The sequence below is a fragment of the Lutra lutra genome, chromosome 10 (genome assembly GCF_902655055.1).
Source record: "Lutra lutra chromosome 10, mLutLut1.2, whole genome shotgun sequence".
Classification (NCBI taxonomy): Eukaryota; Metazoa; Chordata; class Mammalia; order Carnivora; family Mustelidae; genus Lutra; species Lutra lutra.
In genome coordinates this window covers 68,643,923-68,663,815 of record NC_062287.1, presented here as the reverse complement: position 1 = coordinate 68,663,815, position 19,893 = coordinate 68,643,923, and the positions used below count along the sequence as shown (strand labels likewise).

The 19,893-nt window shown below is 39.7% G+C and overlaps 3 protein-coding genes across 4 annotated transcripts in view; 1 reads left to right on the top strand and 2 right to left on the bottom strand.

Moving 5' to 3' along the window:
• Positions 1 to 19,893, top strand: part of PTH (parathyroid hormone) — a 114,184-nt gene that overhangs the window by 21,889 nt on the left and 72,402 nt on the right. Inside the window, exon 3 of one of the 2 annotated variants that reach the window (XR_007130563.1) lies at positions 2,605 to 2,790. The exons of the other annotated variant lie outside the window; for it this stretch is intronic. The gene's annotated coding sequence lies outside the window, so the exon portion shown is untranslated. Of the gene's footprint in view, positions 1 to 2,604; positions 2,791 to 19,893 lie in introns of those variants that run through there. 2 annotated transcript variants of the gene reach the window in all.
• On the bottom strand, positions 1,343 to 4,377 carry LOC125110319 (small integral membrane protein 14-like). The gene is made up of 2 exons (XM_047747462.1): positions 3,171 to 4,377; positions 1,343 to 3,133 (listed from the first exon to the last, which is right to left on the bottom strand). The coding sequence occupies exon 1, from the start codon at positions 3,510 to 3,512 to the stop codon at positions 3,213 to 3,215; it is 300 nt and encodes a 99-aa protein (XP_047603418.1). The 5' UTR covers positions 3,513 to 4,377; the 3' UTR covers positions 1,343 to 3,133; positions 3,171 to 3,212.
• On the bottom strand, positions 3,649 to 16,113 carry LOC125079787 (heterogeneous nuclear ribonucleoprotein A1-like). The gene is made up of 3 exons (XM_047693541.1): positions 16,000 to 16,113; positions 6,133 to 6,561; positions 3,649 to 3,798 (listed from the first exon to the last, which is right to left on the bottom strand). Exons 1-3 carry the CDS (start codon positions 16,111 to 16,113, stop codon positions 3,649 to 3,651), a joined length of 693 nt encoding a protein of 230 aa, XP_047549497.1.

Here is a 19,893-nt window from a genome sequence, read left to right as displayed (position 1 = left end):
CCCTCCCCTCTACTCCTCCCCACCCCCACTTGCACACAAGTTCTCCCTCTTTCTAAAATAAATAAGTACAATCTTTAAAATTGTTAAGCCTTTTTTTTTTACTAATGTTTTCTATTTATTCGTTAATTAAAAAGTGCATAGTACAAGCCCTTTATCCCAGTCCAAGTACTCAGTAAAAGATTACATTAAACCCTGGATGGCACAGATATGATTCCTTTGGCATGATTTAAACATTGAAAAACAGTAGTTCATGTTTAGTACATCACATGACCACTTTTGCTTTAACAAAGTAATCATCAGACATGGTAACAAATACATATGCTTTTTTATTTAGAAATATTATGTTAAGACTAAATCTACTATTGCAACAACAAAAATTTAATTTATGTGTAAACTCTTCGTTTCTCCTTCACGTTGCTGTTTTGTGTCTTAAGCTGATGAGCTGGTCAAATTTTAGCATGTTTATTTAGAGTGACAGGTTTAATTCAGAGTGATACACTTCCAATGTTCCTTGAAAAATAAAAGAATTCAGTCATTCTACAAACACTATCACATCACATACCACAATGACACTAAAAGTAACCATGGAATAACTGAACCTAATAGTTACTTTAGAAAATCTCTGCAAGTTGATTTAAAATATGACTTGCTGGCCATGGGATAGTGCTTGGATGGATACATGACAAAATCTTTTACTATACACAGTTCCAATATTAACTTTTTCCATAGGGAAAGCAAGAAAACATTATTTTGCATAAGGGACATTACATGACTCTAAAACAAAATACACTTAATGTTATTTGTGGAATATTTAAGAGCCAAAAGTGATTAAAATATGAAGCTCTATCTTTCCTTTTCCTGGATTATTTAAAAATGAATGTAGCCACCATTCCAGTGAATGTTTGTAAGCCAAGTAATGAGTAAGACTGTGCTCAATAAAAAGGCCACATGTAGAAACTTTAAGATTAAATAGAGTAATATAAATTACTAGTTAGGTTAACAGGAATACTTTATAAGCAGAGTATGTGGCCTTTCTCAGGAATGCAGAGAAATTTTATAAGCAAAAAAAACCTAAGTATTTCTCTAAGAACTTTTGTTGCTAATTAAATAGATGGTCCATATAGAAAACTTTAATATACTAGATATACTGTCAGTTAAGTGTATGTGACAGAAATGAAGAACCAGGAATAAGAATCTAGATTTGTAGGTCTCTAGCTAACTAACACTAGACACTCTGTTTCCACATCAAGGCCAACTGGCTTCAACCAAAGCCAATTCTCAATTACTTGTGAGCCACAGATTGAGTGAATCCATCAGCATCTCTGCCAGAGGTTGGCTTTCCAGCAGCTTAGAGAACAGACTGCTAGGATGCATGTGCAAGCCTTCAAAGTCCAGGGGCCAAGGGCAGAAAAAGGAATGTTTATAGAGATTTAACTCCATTCTATGCCACCCATGCCCTTTCCACAATGAATACTCTAACAGCTGAAGAGCTGGGAATGCTTCCAGTAGGCCACAGCAAGAGGAAGATTGAAATCTATGGTGCTCACTTATGCAAGATTTGACTTAACCTGTGTTATGATACCCCTCAATTAGCACAAGTAATTAAGAATAGATGATACTATGTCAAGAAGTTGAGCTCACAGCTAAGATCCACAGAAGGAATGCGAGCAGTCAATATTGGATTATACAATGAAATGAAGCCCTTAAAAAGTTTATGGCCTAAAATGTAATCATAATAAAGGGGGGAAAAATACCCTAGGAGCGTCACACAATTGTATCAGAGACTCTATTAAACAGTACAGTGATATAGAGAAGTTTATTAATTCATACAAGTAATTTCTCAGATTGATACAGTGAAAAGTTAGACTGATCTGGGGGGAAACTCCTTACATCGATAGCAAAATATCTTCTAACCCCCATAAACCATCTGTAATCACTTGCTAAGAAAAAAATCCCATAACCACATAGGTCATGCAGACTTGTTTTTATGCCATTTGTATTCTTTTTTTCTTTCACACTGAGCAAAACAATGCAAACTTTTACTTTTCATACATTTCAAAATTCTACTTATAATAATAATAATGCTCCTCTCCACCCCAATCCATCTTATCACTAAAAAAGAATGAGATAAGGGGTGAGAAAAAGATCCTTGATTGCTTTTTCATTTTCTTCTTTTTCCCTTGGAGGAAACCATCAAATATTTCTGAAGTCAGAAGGGAAACAAAAGACTCAATTTTTTCTTCACAGAAAAAAATAGGCTAAATAAGTAAACAACATTCAAATGTCAGTAACCAAATAGGCCCCCAATACAGCTTTCAGAGAGTTCCATTTAACAGGGAAGTGTTAGAACCGGAAAGGTTCCTGAGAGGCACCCATTTAACAAATAAATTATAGCTTTAATTATTACTGTATAGAATATATCTGGCAAAGGCAGAAAGCATTAACTTTTCTCTTCCTTTCGTGAATCTTATAAGGCTATAATGGACTGTAAATCACCCACCATATTAAATCATGCTTATTTAAAGTTCTCCTAATATTAGACATTTTTGTAGGAATAAAAAACTTAGTAAACAACTATTTCATTTCTTCTCCCTCTTTTTCTAGCCACATAAGCCAGTTGTAGTGGATGACACAGATCTGTAAAATATTCCAAAGGCTGCCACAGTCCCAAGAACTAGAAAAAACTGCCACCCACAAATAAACTATTAAGGTAAATGTAAATACAGTGTGGTTCTAATTCTTTTTCATACAATCTCAGAGGACACCAAGTAACTTTATAAATACCTTATGGGGGAAAAAAGCAATTTTAAAAACCTATAAAAACTATTTAAGATATTTAAAGGCAGGATCTCAAATTTCCTTCAATCAGGCCAGAAATCATCACAAAAAAATTCTTATCACAGTTACAAATAGAATGAGTGGAATGTTTAAGTTTAGGACAACCAAAAAAGCCCATGTAACTTTTTCAATATAATCATTTACTCAAATATACTGTAAAAAGGAATGGTGATAACACAGGAAGCAAAAATAAGCTCACGAGTGAAATTTCCAGAAGCTCATGAAAACAATACCATCCCAGATTGCAGATGCAAAAGGAGAAACAGTCTAATGGGGTTAAAGAGTACTCTAGTCTCTAAATACTCTAGTATTTAGTACTAGTACTCTAGTACTCTAGCAAGGTGTTAACTATTTTCACTTCCCGTATCACAAAGTTAGTCCACAGGAGGGTCTGGTGGATCTTGTCCATTATGAGGACTGGTTGGCTTGCCAGTTAGGTTGGATCCTCTTAGATGAGGAGGTCTCAGTAGGAACAAGATCACTGCAATAACCATCCAGTCCATCAAGATCAGGATGATACTGATGCCATTATCACCAGAGGGCCCTGGTAATTCCTGAAGACATTCCGTGTCTGTGCAGTAGGACTGGGACTGCCTCAACAGATTGATCAGCCTTCTCACTGCATGTTCATGAGAGCAAACACATTCCCAGGGATCGAATCCACCTTCTGCCATGATTGCCCAGCTTGATTTAACTCGACTGTGTGAAACCACCCAGACAACAGACCGGGCGGGGAGGATGGGGGCCGGGACCAAGGCTCGGTAGAAAGACCGCCTGGCGCTTCCGGAACGCGGCCGCGGTGGCTCCTGGTCACTGGCTTCCTCCCCTCCTCGGTTTTGATTCGACTGACCCAGTCGCTCTAAGCCACGAGACCAGGATCTGCCGGCTCCCGCGGGCGGCGGCGCACCAGATGCAGAGACTCGAGACCCCAGCGGCCTGCCTGCCAAAATTGCTCAGTCTCTTAAAAAAAAAAGAAAAAGAAAAAGAAAAAGAGTGAAAGACTTCCTAGAACCAATAATGATGCCTATCTTCTAGTCCAACATTTTGAAGGTGCTATTTGCAAACCTTACAACAAGGTGGGTGTTACTGTCTCCATTTTACAGGTAAGGAAGCAGAAGATTAGGGTAGTGGAGCTGGGGATTCTAACCCAGTGTGTCTAACTCCAAATCATTTGCCCTTCTCTGGTGCAGCATTGTTCCTTACAACTTCTTACCCATTCCCTGCATTTGTTTATATCCGCTCTGGTCTCCTGAGTCACTTTGCCCATACTCTGTCCTTTCACAAATAGGTAAATTGAGACTAAGAAGTTAAGTGCCTTTCCCAAGACTATGTAATTACTTAATGACTGTAAAATAGCCATCAAACGCCAAGGAAGCATTTGCTGATTAGAGTGATGTACATTGCTTATGGCAGTGCCTTTTCACATGGTAAGAAGTCAACCTTAGGTATTTTTACCATTGTTCATCTGTTCATTCATTCCTTTAACAAGTATTTATTAGGCATTTCTTACAAATCAAGCACCTTGGAGTAAAAAAATAAACAAGATCAGATCCTTTTTTTTTTTTTTAAGATTTTATTTATTTATTTGACAGAGAGAAATCACAAGTAGGCAGAGAGGCAGGCAGAGAGAGAGGAGGAAGCAGGCTCCCTGCTGAGCAGAAAGCCCAATGTGGGGCTTGAACCCAGGACCTGGGATCATGACCTGAGCTGAAGGCAGTGGCTTAACCCACTGAGCCACCCAGGCGCCCCAGATCAGATCCTTTTAGAAGCTCACACTAGCTGTCCCATCTGGGAACCACTAGATAGATATATGTGGCTATGGAGCATTTCAAATGTGGCCAGTCTGGATTGCAATATGCTGTAAGTTCAAAAAACATACAGGAGTTTGAAGATTTAGTACCAAAAAAATAAGCTAAAACATCTCAATAAATTTTATATCAGTTACATGTTGAAATGAAAGTATTTGGGATGTATTGAGTAAAATAAAAATATTATGAAAATTGTCTTATCTGGTTTTTTTTTACACTTTATGTTTTAAAGATTTTATTCATGTATTTGTCAGAGAGTGTGCACAAGCAGGGGGAGCAGCAGGCAGAGGCAGAGAGCAAAGCAGGCTCCCTGCTGAGCAAGGAGCCCAATGCAGGACTCCATCCCAGGACCTTGGGATCATGACCTAAGCCGAAGGCAGACGCTTAACCAACTGAGCTGCCCAGGCATCACTGTTTTTACGCTTTTTAATGTGGCTACTAGAAAAGCTAAAATTACATGTGGTTTGTGTTAGGTTTTAACTGAACAGCGTTGGTCAAGATTGCAAAAAAGATAAACACGATAAAATATAAACGCTATGAGAAGAGTCAACAGAATATTCTATGAGAGCACAGAGGAACACCTGGCTTGGGAATTCAAGGAAGGCTTTACAGAGGAGGTAACATTTGGCTTGAATTCCAAAGGGTGAGTAAGGATTATTGCCAGATGAGTGTTTTCCAGGAAGAAGATGAGCATGCAGAATGTCACATAAACAGATAAGAGTAACCAACAAGTTGAAATATGATAAACAGCTTGACTTTTCTCAAGTGTGGGATGGAGGGTAGGAGTGCTTGATGAGAAGTAGTAGGAGATGCAGTTGGAAGATAGATTAAAGAAAGATTATGAAAAGCCTTGCATGCCATACACTACTGAAATTTTTTTTAAAGATTTTACTTATTTGTTTGACACACACACACAGAGAGAACACACAGGCAAGAGGAGTGGCAGGCAGAGGGAAAGGTAGAAGCAGGTTTCCTGAAGAGCAGGGAGCCTGATGCAGGGCTTGATCCCAGGACCCTGGTGCCCCCACTATTGAATTTTTTTTTTTAAGACACATTTATTCAGCGTCATGATCAGACTATTACATTTAGCAATCAACAACATGGGTGCAAAAAAAAAAAATCTACATTAAAACCCTTTGTTGGAATGCTTTACACTTTCCACAGAACAGAAACTAAAATAACCTGTTATACAATTAGTCACAAATACAGTCCTCGAGTTTTTTTGCCCATATATAGGAGTATTGTCTAAAACATGTCTTCTTTTGTAGCAGCTAGGCCCTGCCACCACTGTGCTTGGCTGAGTTCACAAATCTGTTGTAACCTGTAGCTTCCCTGTCACTTCTCTGGCTCTCCTCTCCTGCTAAGCTTTGTTTCCTGGCAGTAATTAAAGCCTTCTGCCACTGCCGTAGCTGCTGCTGCTGCTGCTGGAACCACCATAGCCACCTTGGTTTCGTGGTTTGGCGAAGTATTGGCCTCTACCACCATAAGGGCCAGAGCTTCTGCCTCCAAAATTGCCTCCATTCATGGGTCCAAAATTTGAGGATTGATTGTTGTAATTGCCAAAATCATTATAGCTTCCGCCACCTCCAAAGTTGCTTCCATCATTACCAAATCCGTTAGAGCCATCCCCACTGCCACCATATCCACCACCACCTCGACTGCCACCAAAGCCACCTCGACCACTGAAGTGTCCTCCGCGACCAAAGTTGTCATTCCCACCAAAACCACCTCCACGACCACCACCGAAGTTTCCAGAACCATTTCGACCTCTTTGGTTGGATGAAGCACCAGCCATCTCTTGCTTAGAGAGCACTTTCCTTACTTCACAGTTGTGGCCATTCACAGTATGGTATTTTTGAATGACAATCTTGTCTACAGAATCATGGTCATCAAATGTTACAAAAGTAAAACCCCTCTTTTTGCCACTGCCTCGGTCAGTCATGATCTCAATCACTTCGATTTTCCCATACTGTTCGAAATAATCTCTTAGATGATGTTCTTCAGTGTCTTCTTTAATGCCACCAACAAAACTCTTTTTCACAGTTAAGTGGGCACCAGGTCTTTGAGAATCTTCTCTTGAGACAGCCCTCTTTGGTCCACAACTCTTCCATCCACCTTGTGTGGCCTTGCATTCATGACTGCATCCACCTCCTCCACAGTGGCATATGTGACAAACCCAAAGCCTCTGGAGCGCTTGGTGTTTGGATCTCTCATTACCACACAGTCCATAAGTGTTCCCCATTGCTCACAATGGCTCCTCAGACTCTCATCGTTTGTTTCAAAGCTCAGACCTCCGATGAAGAGCTTCTGCAGCTGTTCAGGCTCTTTGGGAGACTCTGACTTAGACATGATGGTGGTGGGAGGGGAGACTTTAACAATGCCTTACTCGGCGGTGTCCATGGGCAGAAAGCCACTATTGAAATTTTTGATGAAGACGACTGATATGATTTTATTTGAGCTTAGAAAGATAACTCTCGGGGCGCTTGGGTGGCTCAGGGGGTTAAAGCCTCTGCCTTCGGCTCAAGTCATGATCCCAGGCTCCTGGGATCGAGCCCCACATTGGGCTCTCTGCTTGGCAGGGAGTCAGCTTCTCCCCTCTCTCTCTCTGCCTGCCTCTCTGCCTACTTGTGATCTCTGTCTGTCAAATAAATGGATGGAATCTTTAAAAAAAAAAAAAAAAGAGGGACGCCTGGGTGGCTCAGTTGGTTAAGCAGCTGCCTTCGGCTCAGGTCATGATCCCAGCGTCCTGGGATCGAGTCCCACATCGGGCTCCTTGCTCATCGGGGAGCCTGCTTCTCCCTCTACCTCTGCCTGCCATTCTGTCTGCCTGTGCTTGCTCTCTCTCCCTCTCTCTCTCTGACAAATAAATAAATAAAATCTTTAAAAAAAGAATGATAACTCTCATGGCCACATGGAAGTTGGCCGGAAGTAGGAAAAACACTTGAGATAGGAACATAGGAAATGAAAATAGATTTTGGTGGTGATAATTTGAGCAATGGTAGTAGGAATTTCAAATAAGGTAGGGTCACAAAAGATGGACAGGGCCATCTCAGAACTGATGAGACCTAATACTCACGTCAGGGAAGCAAAGAAAATAGGGATCATGAGAGGCACCAAGTTGTGTTTGTTCATGGCTATAGAATGGCATTTCCTTCTGCTCATTCAACAAATACTTAATTGAAACGCTACTTATGTGCCAGATAATAGGTAGTAGAGCTTAATGGGTTCCTGGTGATAATGTCTGAACTTTATGTGATTATGTTTAAAACATTTGCTAGGGATCAGAAAAGAATAAATTACTAAATTTGCATGTATGTATTGTCACACTAATGAATTTTATTTCTCTGGAACTATATCTTATTCTCAGTGACCTTAAAACAGTCAGAAGTCTTATGCTAAAGTGAGAGTAAGGGTTTTCTCATCTAGCCAGTTAGAGCAGGAATCTGATCCCTGAAGGGAGAGGCCAGTTCACAGAGTGACAAGTATGAAGTCTGATAATATAAAGCTTAGGAAAGGATGTGAAGAAACAAGGAACTCTTTCATCAATTGCTCATAAATTAGTACATTGCATTTTGAAAAGCAATTGGCAGTTATAATCAAATTGAAAATGAATATTTCATAGAACTCAGCCTTTGGATTTCTGTTTCCCTGCACAGTGCTTTATAAAAAAGTTAGAGCACCCTAGGGGAGCTTCTAATTACATGTATTTTTTTAATGTATTTATACAGAAATGAAAAAGAAATTGAGTTTTACTCATTTTGATTTAGTATAAGGATTGAAGCTGGTGCCTTCATTTAGTGTGTATATCAGATGTCATATGTATGCTGACAACTCCCAAATTTAAACATTCAGGCTTATCTTCTCCCCTGAACTTTGTCTACTGAGTATCTTTACTTGGAAATATATGATTATATTGAAAGGATGCAAAGAGTCTGAATTTTGCAGATAACAAAATTCAAGCCAATATTCTCTCACTACTATGGGCACAGCACAGAAATGAGGACCAGAATGGAAGGGGAAAGGAGTTGAGGCATTGAGACTCTGGCTAGGATCAGCTTCCAGAGAAGAAGAGAACAAGGAGAGGTTAACTGCTCATCCACAGTGTAAAGGGAAGGAACTATCCCACTCTCTACCCGATCCTGGGAAAGAATATACACAGTGAGCCATTTCTAAATCCAGGATCATCTGTAGTAATATGACAAACATTCTGTCAGTCAAAAACTACCATTCCCAGGATGCCTGGGTAGTGCAGTCGATTAAGCACCGACTCTTGGTTTCAGCTTAGGTCGTCATCTTGGGGTTGTGGGGTCAAGTCCTGAGATGGGTTCTCCGCTTAGCATGGAGTCTCCTTAAGGCACTCTCTCCCTCTCCTTCTTACTGCCTCGTCCCCACTCTGCACACACACTCTCTCTCAAATAAATAAAATTTTAGGGACACCTGGGTGACTTTTTTTTTTTTTAAGATTTTACTTATTTTTTTTAACAGAGAGAGACAAAGTGAGAGAGGGAACACTGGGAATGGGAGAGGGAGAAGCAGGCTCCCTGCTGAGCAAGGAGCCCAATGGGGGACTCAATCCCAGGCCTCTGGGATCATGACTTGAGAGAAAGGCAGACGCTTAAGGACTAAGCCACCCAGGCGCCCCATCTGGGTGGCTTAATCAGTTAAGCATCTGACTCTTGATTTTGTCTCAGTTCATGATCCCAGGGTCATGATCCCAGGGTCATGATCTCAGGGTCATGATCTCAGGTCATGATCTCAGGGTCATGATCTCAGGGTTGTAAGACAGAGCCTGCATTGGGCTTGCACTCAGAGCAGAGTCTGCTTGAGATTCTCTCTCCCTCTCCCTATGCCTTTACGCTGATCCCTTACGCTTTCTCTCTCTCTCTCTCTGTCTCAAATGAATAAAATCTTTTCAAAAAAAGTTACCCTTCCCATTTCTTCAAAGTCAAGTGATTAACAAATACACAGTGAATTTCCATAGACATGTCCAGTTCCCTTCTTACTATGAGAAATGATTAAAACTGTTACTTAGTATTTTTTTTAAAGATTTGTTTATTTATTTGACAGACAGAGATCACAAGTAGGCAGAGAGGCTGGCAGAGAGAGGGGGAAGCAGACTCCCCACAGAGCAGAGAGCCCGATGCGGGGCTCCATCCCAGGACCCTGGGATCATGACCTGAGCTGAAGGCAGAGGCTTTAACCCACTGAGCCACCCAGGTGCCCTACTTACTTAGTATTTAATTACTATTGCTTGTTTTGATCCTGTTCTGATTCCTCTTGTTTTTGCATTTGCTAAAACCTGCAGATTTTCTTTGCTGTGTCTCACGATGTTCTTATTCTATATCCATCTGCACTTGGGTGTTCTATTGGTGTTGTAAAAATAATGACAAACTTAATGGTGTTAATAATAAATAAACACACATTTATTATTTTATAGTTCAGGAGATTGAGTCTAAAGTAGGTGTCACAAGAGCTATGATACTTCTGGAGGCTCTGGGGGAGAATCCATTTCCTTGCCTTTTCTGGTTTTGAGAGGCCACTTGCTTTTATTGTTCCCAACAAAAAGTTTAGAGGGAAGGGGGAATGTTTCAGAAGAAACATCCGTGACTATTTAAAATACTATGCATATTCAGTACTAAGGAACAATAAAAATGTTCATGATACTTTGCACCTAAAGAAAGCTTAGTAAGAGGGGTGCCTGGGTGGCTCAGCTGATTAAGTGTCTACCTTAGGCCCAGGTCACGATCCCAAGATCCTGGGATCAAGCCCCACGTCAGGCTCCCTACCTGAAGAGCCTGCTTCTCCTTCTCCCTCTGCCTGCTGCTCCCCCTGCTTGTGCTCTCTCTCTCTCTGTCAAATGAATGAACAAGATATTTAAAAAGAAAATAAGAGAAAAGAAAAGACAGAAAATAAAATAAAATTTAATAAGAATATTAACTTAATAAAACAAGAGCTTGAACACCAGATAAAATGACAATAGGAGATGGAAAAAGAGATTGCAGAGTTAAGAAAGCAATTCAAGGACCAAAATAACACCAACTTTCATCTAATAAATTAATGTGAAATAGCAAGAAACAAAACAGACACACTGAAATGAGATTTCTAACACAAAAGAAAGCCTAATTAATCACTACAATGGAAGAGGAAAAGAAAACAAATGTTAAAGTGGTTAGAGAGAGGTTAGTCATTGTATAGGACGTTGTCCACCAGAAGACTAATTTATATTCCTAAAACAGAGAGCCTAAAAATGCAGCAGGGAAAAAAAAAAAGATTTAAAGAAACTGAATCTGCAAATTAAAGGGCCATCTTGTTTTTGAAAAAGTGATATGAGTAATTGACCTGAGATGAAACTTGTCAAATTAAGTTGAATTTCAAGGATTAGAGAATGTTCTTTAGGCATCCACACAGAAAAAGAAGGTCACCTGTAACAGGGTAAAATTGAATTGTGCTCTCATTCCTTCACAGCAATATTCAATGCCAGATGATAGAACCCTATCTAGAAAATTGAAATAGAAAAAAAAAATACTACATAGGAAAGTTGTTTGCATAAGGGAAGCATATTTATATTCCTAAGCATAAAACAACTTAGGAAGCACAGTACCCAGGAATCCTAGAACAAAATTACTTTCAATAAAATTCATATATCCATTAAATTTTAGCAAAGGTAAGATAAAGAGACTGGAGGTAAACAATGAGTACATTTAAATATAGAATTAAATGGCTGTAATACCTAACATAATCTAAAATGGTATTCACAAAATATCCTAAAGATTATTTCTAGGTGATAGGATTTTATTTTTTTACTTTATTAATGTTGCTCTGTTGCTTAAATGCTTTTCAAAGAATGTGCTATATTTCCATTTTAGAAACATGATAATCACTAGTCCAAAATAAATTTGTGATATAGCTTAAATAAATTATTTTTTTTTTTTTTTGTCAGAGAGAGAGGGAGAGAGAGCGAGCACAGGCAGACAGAATGGCAGGCAGAGGCAGAGGGAGAAGCAGGCTCCTGCTGAGCAAGGAGCCCGATGCGGGACTCGATCCCAGGACGCTGGGATCATGACCTGAGCCGAAGGCAGCTGCCTAACCAACTGAGCCACCCAGGCGTCCCTAAATAAATTATTTCTAAAAAGAAAATATGTGTGGGTAAACTTCATCTGGGACTAAACTTGTTGGCTTGATTTTTGTCTTTTAAATATTTATTACTTTATCCATTAGAGTCCATCTTTGTATGTATTATCTTGTATTATCATCACAGAAAGGTAGAATTATTTAGCACAAAGCAGTCTTTCATTTTCTTGGCCTTGGTTGTATCACTAGGGTTTTTTCCAAACTCTTTGAAGAAATAGAAGAGGAAGGAACACTTCCCCACTCATTCTGTGAGGCCAATATTGCTCTAATACCAAAACCAAAGACATCACAAGGGAAAAAAAACAAAACAAAAGAACAGACTAATAGCCCATGGATATAGTCACAAAAATCCTCAGTAAAATACTAACTACGTATTTGTGCATTCACAAGCAAATCCAGTAGCGAATAAAAAGGATTATATACCATGAGCAAGTGGACTTATCTCAAGAATTCAAGGTTGGTTTAACATATAAAAATCCATGTGATATAACACACTAATAGAATAAAGTTAAAAAAGATAGGATCATCTCAATATTTCTGATAACACATTCAACAAACTAAGAATAGAAGGAAATTTCCTCAATTTGATAAGACCACAACCAAGATTGTACTTAATAGTGAAAGACTTAAAGCTTTGTCCTGAGATTAGGAACAAGACAAAGCTATTTGCTCTTGCCACTTCTACTCAACATTGTGCTGGAGAGTCTATCTAGTCAGGGCAATTAAGAAAAAAAAAAAAAAAAGGCATCCAGATTGGAAAGGAAGAAGTAATACTACTTATATTTTCAGGGAACATAATCCTATATATGGAAAATCCTAAGGAATCCATTAAAACTAATAAATGAATTAGTTCACTAGTTTCATAATATCTGATCAATGCACAAATATCAAATATACTCTATACATCAGTATAGTCAGAAAATAAAATAAAATTAAGGAAAAATTTGTTTACAATAGCATCAAAAATACTTAGAAATAATTTGTTAATTATTAAATTTTTCAAAGAGCCTAGAGAAGACCCGATAAATGCAAAGATGTGTTCACAGATTGGAAAATTTAGTATTGTTAAGATGACAATACTCCTCAAATTGATCTACAGATTCAGTGCAGTCCCTATCAAAATCCCAGCAGCTTTTCTTTTGCAGAAATTGACAACTTAACCTATAATTCGCATGGAATGGCATGTGAATGGCAAGAGACCCAGAACAGCAAAAACAACTTTGAAAAAGGCCAAAGTTGGAGGACAAACACTACAAAGCTGGCATAAAGATAGCAATATAGCTTAATGAAATTGAATTGAGAGTCCAAAAGTAAACCATTATATTTACAGTCATTTGATTTTTAAAATTTTTATTTATTTTTTAATTTCTTTTAAGTGTTCCAGAATTCATTGTTTATGCACCACACCCAGTGCTCTATACAATACGTGCCCTCCACAATACTCACCACCAGGCTTACCCAACCTCCCACACCCCTTCCCTCCAAAACCCTCAGTTAGTTCCTCAGAGTCCACAGTCTCTCATGGTTTGTCTCCCCCTCCAGTTTCCCCCAACTCCCTTCTCCTCTCCATCTCCCCATGTCCTCCGTGTTATTTGATTTTTAACAAGGCTACCAAAACAAGGCAATGAAGAAAAAATAATCTTTTTTACAAATGATGCTGGGACAACTAAATATCTTTATGCAAAAGAGTGAATTTTGGCCTCCACCTCACACCACATACAAAAGTTAATTCAAAATGGATCAAAGAGGGGCGCCTGGGTGGCTCAGCGGGTTAGGCCGCTGCCTTCGGCTCGGGTCATGATCTCAGGGTCCTGGGATCGAGCCCCGCAACGGGCTCTCTGCTCAGCGGAGAGCCTGCTTCCTCCTCTCTCTCTGCCTGCCTCTCTGCCTGCTTGTGATCTCTCTCTGTCAAATAAATAAATAAAAAATCTTTAAAAAAAAAATGGATCAAAGACATAAATGTAAAAGCTGAAAATACTGAACTCTTAGACGAAAACATGAGTATAAGGTTTTGTTACCTTGGATTAAGCAATGATTTCTTAGGTTCTTTGAACCAAAGAACAACCAACCAGATAAAAAAATATGTTGGAAGAAAAGTATGTTGGACCTCATCAAAATTAAAACATCTGTGCTTCAATGTGAAGAAAGAAAGACTTTCAACTAAACAACAATAAAAAGATAATCCAATTAAGATGCAGGCAAAGGATTTGAATAGACATTTCTTCTGAGAAGTTACAAAAATGGCCAGTAAGCACATGAAAAGAATTTCAACATCATCAGCCATTAGGGAAATGCAGCAATGACAATGAGATACCATTTCACTCTCACTAGAATGGTTAAAAGAAAAATAATGGACAAGTGTTGAGAATGTGGAATGGAACCCTCATATTTTGCAGATGGTACAGCCACTCTGGAAAATACTGTGTCAGTTTCTCAAAATGTTATCCATAGAATTACTGTTTGACCCAGTAATTATATGCCTTAGATACGGAATAGAATTGAAAATATGCTGACACAAAAATTTGTACATGATTTTCTTTTCTTTTTTTTTTAGGTAGGTTCCACACCCATTGTGGGGCTTGAACTCACAACCCTGAGATCTAGAGTAGCACATCTACCAGCTGAGCCAGCCAGGTGCCCCGGTACATGATTTGTATAGCAGCAATATTCATAATAGTCAAAAAGTGGAAACAGTGCAAATATCTATCAATTATGAATGGACAAACTGTGATGTATCCATATGATGATATATTATTTAACCATAAAAAGAAACAAGTATTGATACCTGTTACAACATGGATGAACCTCAAAAAGATATATACTAAGTGAAAGAAGCCAGGTGCACCATGTCACATATTCTATGGTCCCATTTGTATGAAATGTCTAGAATAAGCAAATTCATAGAGATAGAAAGTTAGATTAGTAAATACCAAGGGTTGAGAGCAGGGGAGAATGAGAAGTAACTGGTGAAAATATTCTGGAATTATGTAATAGTGATAGTTGCACAAGTTTATGAATATAAAACAACCACAGAACTATATTCCTTGAAAGGGTGACTTTTATGACATGTGAATGTGTATCTCAATTTTAAAAAAGAATAAGGGAGTGTGAGGGCTCATGTATTGCCCCTGTTTGGGCTGATCTCTGAGCTGTACCAGGCTAAAGCATTAATTGAGAAAGGAGAAAGCTGTCATATTATAACCCTTTTCCCTGCTGTGTTGGGAACCTGGAGCTGGTTATGGAATGAAGAATGTGTTGATAGCGATCTGCTGAATGAGGGAGCTCAGTCCACCCACATAAGCCTGCATGTACCTCCTGCAAGCATCACAGCTTCTAGTTTGGGAAAGTGAAAGCCCCAGGGTTTTCACTGAAGGGGCAGTTTCTGTACACTCTCGTTAAAGAGGTCATAAAATGCATTATTTACAAATCCTGCAAAGAGGAGTGAGTGTGCAATGAGCGGGAGGAAGAGCAGTCCTCTGGGCCAGATCATGAAGAATCAGGAGGTAGAGAACAGCGTAGCACACACCTATTCCTCAGTGTGGCTGGGGCAGAGGTCACTAACTTTTCACAACCTGAATTCTAAGTGGTTATTTGATTTGATTTTTTTTCCAAGCAGTTCTCTTAAAGGATATCCTGGGAACAACCAAATGGGAATTTATGGTGGGAATCCTAAACTCGGGTCCTTATCTAAATGTTCAGACTCAGTGTGAGTTAGGTTATCCTACTTCAGAATGTCTAGGTAACAACTTAGAAAAACAAATCACACCTTCCCATGTGGACAATGTCCCAAAAGAAAGCTGACAGAAAATACCAAAGCGTCTAGCAGAACCAAACACCCCCAGAAGAAGGAAGTTTAGAGTCTTTTGAGAGGTTTTAATAATTGCTGTAAGAGGCAGACAAGAGGGGCACCTGGGGGGCTCAGTGGGTTAAAGCCTCTGCCTTCAGCTTGGGTCATGATCTCGGGGTCCTGGGATCGAGCCCCACATCGGGCTCTCTGCTCAGCGGGGAGCCTGCTTCCTCCTCTCTCTCTGCCTGCTTCTCTGACTCCTTGTGATCTCTGTCTCTGTCAAATAAATAAATAAAATCTTTAAAAAAAAAAAAGAGGCAGACAAGAAACAGAACAGCACCGTCTTCCTCAGCAATAGGCCTGAGCTGTTTTGATTGCAAAGGACTAAAGATCAGTTGAGTAACAGTTATGGGATGCCGAGGTAATGGTATTCACAGGAATAAAGACACGAATCTCAGGCATCTGGGAAGGTCTATGGGAGCTCCCGAAAGGACAAAAGCCATGTTGCTGGGCAGCAGACAGTTCTTGTTTTGGCGTCCCAATAGTCATCTTTTCACCTTCTACGTGCCCCAATTTCCTTTTCCCCCAGTTGCCTCTTCCATCTAATTTGATAGGACAATTTTGGCTTGTGATATAAACTAGGAGGGTAGAGGGCAGGCCCTTGACCCCAGCAAAGCTAGGGCTTTACATTTTCTTCTCCACCCTGGAATTTGAATCTCTAGCACAGGGGAAAGCAGACTAAATATCAGTGATCAAATTTGACTCTGTATTACACATCCTGACCAGAACTTCCCTGCCACTGAGACACTGTTGTCTCCAGGGCTTCTGGGTTCCTACCTCTTCTCAGGCATTGACTCTGCCACCTCCTGTCAATTTGGTGATATCCCTAATGCCTCTTGAATAAATTCCCTTCTGCCTAAATTAGAGCCTTTTCTGCAGCTTGCCATAGAAAGATTCACTCACGAATGGCAGAAGCCATGGTAGGGCTGGGTTTCTTGGGGCTAGGTGGTCATGCGGAATCCAAAACAGCTCTAGGATCCTCAGCAGTAGAAATTCAAGAGTTATCTGTACAATGTGACATCATATACTACGCCGTGCATCTATTTCTATCTCTGCTACCCATTGACCTCCTCACCCTTTCTCTTTTTTCCAGCTTGTGTTTCCTGGTTACTCAAACTTTCATTGTTCTCTTCAACATACTCATGGCCCCTACTAGGGAAAGAAGATCCTTTCATCCATCCTCTTGGGCTTTTTATCTGGATCTGAGAATTAAACTGGCATAAGATAGATTAATAGAAGGAAAGTAAAAAAAAAAAAAAAAAAAGTCTTTTTACATGCTCCTGGAGCCTTTATAGGAGAATTAAATACCCGAAGAAGCAGTTTAGGACCAAGAGCTTATATACATTTTTAAAAACAAACAAGAAAAGAATGGTAAATTTATGAAGTGACAAGGCAAAGAGAGTTTAAGCTTTTAGGAATGGTAAATTGTGAGAAAGTGACCAGGATATACAAAAGAACTAATAGAAGCTAAAGGTTACTTCGTGGGTTGGTTTGTACAGATCCATTTTGTCCTTGATCCCTTATCTCTGACGATGATACTCCTCTTCCCGGTAGAGTACCTTTCTAAAGGGAAATTTCATAATGTGCTTTTGGGTAGGAAGGAGGGAGGTCAGAGAGCTCTCCCTGAATCTGCCTTTTCTCTGGTGCCTTCAGCTCAAAATAATCAATATGCAAAAGTGACATATTTGGGATGGTCCTGTTCTGATCCCCTCAGAGGTCAGAATTCTGAGCATCTGCTCTCATCTTTAACTTGCTGAATCTTTCCATATCTTGCCACTAAACTCCTGTAACTGTGAATCTCTTTGCCACAGCTCATTACCTAATAGCCCAGAGCGCCACACAGAGCCAAGACAAGGGTGAAGCTAGCAGAGTGCCAAGGACATAAAATTCCAGAAGGTGCTCAACTCTGTGACACCCGCCCTCTGGTACTTGCGCAACCCAGAGAGGGAGCACCTCCTGAAAGGTTGCTCCCCGATCGCCTTGCTTGCTTCAGTCTAGTGATGGCCTTGGGCTGCCGTGGCGCAGTGTTTAGAAGCTATGCATTGTCCAACCCCCACGTAAGGGCAGCCTAATTCTTGTTCAGGTACCCTGAATAAATTTCTCCTCCCTAAGGTTCCACTCCTCACATTCCCAAGGCTCAGGGCGGGGGGCGGGGGTTGCTTTTATGTTTCCCAAAGAGTCCTCATTTTATACTCCAGAATTTACTTTTCTCCAGGGTGATCGAAGGCAGACGCACACATTCTCTTCAACCTTAGCCTTTGGCACTGTCCTCCCCTTACTTAGGCTCTCGCTAGAAGGTTCCTCTGAAAATAATGGGCAGTACATTTTCCAAAATATGAACAACTTACTTTTAATAATGCTACATATAGTCTTATGACCAAACATTAGAGTTCATCTGGATAATTGTGGTTTGTCTCCAGTTCTAATCTTCTACTTTTAATTACTTAGACAAACTTACATCTATTTCTTCAAATAGTGATTTTTAGGTATAGGCTTTTCTCATTCCAGATGAGGGGAGAAAATGTCTTTAATATTGTTTTCAAGGACAGGGTTCTGCTAAAAAAATATATACCAATTTACTTCTTTAAGACACTCCATTTTTAACTTACATCCTCTATTTTTGAGTATTTTCACTGAATCTCCCAAGGAAAGTTGATAGATATTTGACTTCTATCCATAAAACTACAAAATTATACAAAAATAATACTTCCCAGCACATCAGAGAGGGTCTGCTTCCAAAAGCAAGCTGTTTTCCCATCCTGGATGGCAGGAAGTACTTGCAATATACAAAATAAAAATTTTCCTACACTTAGATTTTTTTAAGATTCAGTCTTTAGTCAGCAAATCCTTACTTCAGTTAAGGCAAAGCATTTCACACCATTTCACCACACAGGTCACAGGCCAGGCTATGTGTTGGTTGTTTGTCATCTAAGGGTCCAACTGGCTCCAATCAGCGGTGGCCATGGAGTACAGGGGGAAGTGGACACATGATAGAAAACAGGGCTACTCAGTCAGCATGGCCCATTGATGAAGCTCAGATCATGGCAAATATTTCAAATACTATTTCTTGTGTTCAACCTCACAAGTAAGTTTCAACCACGATAAGGGAGCTTGGTGGAGCAGATACAGAGCATGGCCATTGTCTAAGAGTTGGGGTAGGACTCCTCCCTGCCCCTCCATAAATAGTGGTGCAAGCAGCATCCCAAGTTCCTCTTTGGGGTTTCTACTTCTACAGAGTAGCCAAAGGAAGAGTGAGTGTCCAAAGAGCAGAACAGAGGAGGTGAGAGAAGAAATTCACTAAATAGTGAGAGAGCTGTTGAGATGTTCCGTCATTTGGTGGGAGTGAGGTGACCGATTTGCTAGCGCTAACAATACAATCCTTTCTTTGATTCTTTGAGTTTCCTTTGTGCGGAAGAAGGAGAAAGTGGGACAAATTGCTCTACGGACCCCTGTGGCTTAGAACCACATTCAATAGGACATTATTTTACATTTTATTTCACTTGTTTTGTTGTTAAGTTTGAACAGATAATAATAGACAAGAGCCAGAGGCTGGATTTTGCAGTCCTTTCCTTTTACCTCTACCTTCAGGAAGGTTTTTTTGGGGAGAGGGGGTTTGGGTTTTTTTTTTTTTTTTTCCTCTTTCCTTCCTCTGAAGTAGTGGCTTCCTTATCTGTCTCCTGCTATGCTTTGGGGGGAAATTCCCACTTTTTAAAAAGACCTTTATAAATTTTCCATTACCTTGAGGGTGGGGAGGAGGGGGCTTGTGTCTTATATTACCACAGATAGTATAAGGCTTTGTGAAGACTGTAGTTTTACAAAATCTGGGGATCACCTCTCCGACTCACTTCACTTCTTCATCTAGAACTTGGTAAGCCTGATAGGTCTGCTCAAAATGCAAGTTCAGAACCAGATCTCCCAGGAAAATCTTATCAAGTAGTTTATATTCAACCCTTAGATTTCCATGGGAGCATGGAATGAGAAAACCTACCATTTATTGAGTATATACTGTGTTCTAGGCAAGTATATGTAATACTTGTCATTTGATCCACACAACAGCTCATTGTTGTAAGTGCCATTATTTCTACAGATGAGACAGAATGAAATTCGGGGAAGTTGAGTAGCCTATAGCCTAAGGTCACCTAAGGGATAGGAAGCAGAGGTAAAATTCAAATTCTGACCCATTTTGTTCTTAACTGTATTTTTCTTTTGCATCACTTCAGATGATGACTACATAACAGTTATACATTGCTTAGACAAAAATTTTTTTTT

Bases quoted from the DNA above. Each gene is read 5' to 3' on its own strand.
- LOC125110319 (XM_047747462.1), bottom strand. From the start codon at position 3,512: ATGGCAGAAGGTGGATTCGATCCCTGGGAATGTGTTTGCTCTCATGAA.
- LOC125079787 (XM_047693541.1), bottom strand. From the start codon at position 16,113: ATGACTATTGGGACGCCAAAACAAGAACTGTCTGCTGCCCAGCAACAT. The intron at 6,562-15,999 runs GTGAATACCATT...AGTGGCAAAAAG, and splicing joins AGATTCGTGTCTTTATTCCT to AGGGGTTTTACTTTTGTAAC. The intron at 3,799-6,132 runs TATGGTGGTAGA...TTTTTTTTTAAG, and splicing joins GAGGCAGAAGCTCTGGCCCT to AGACTGAGCAATTTTGGCAG.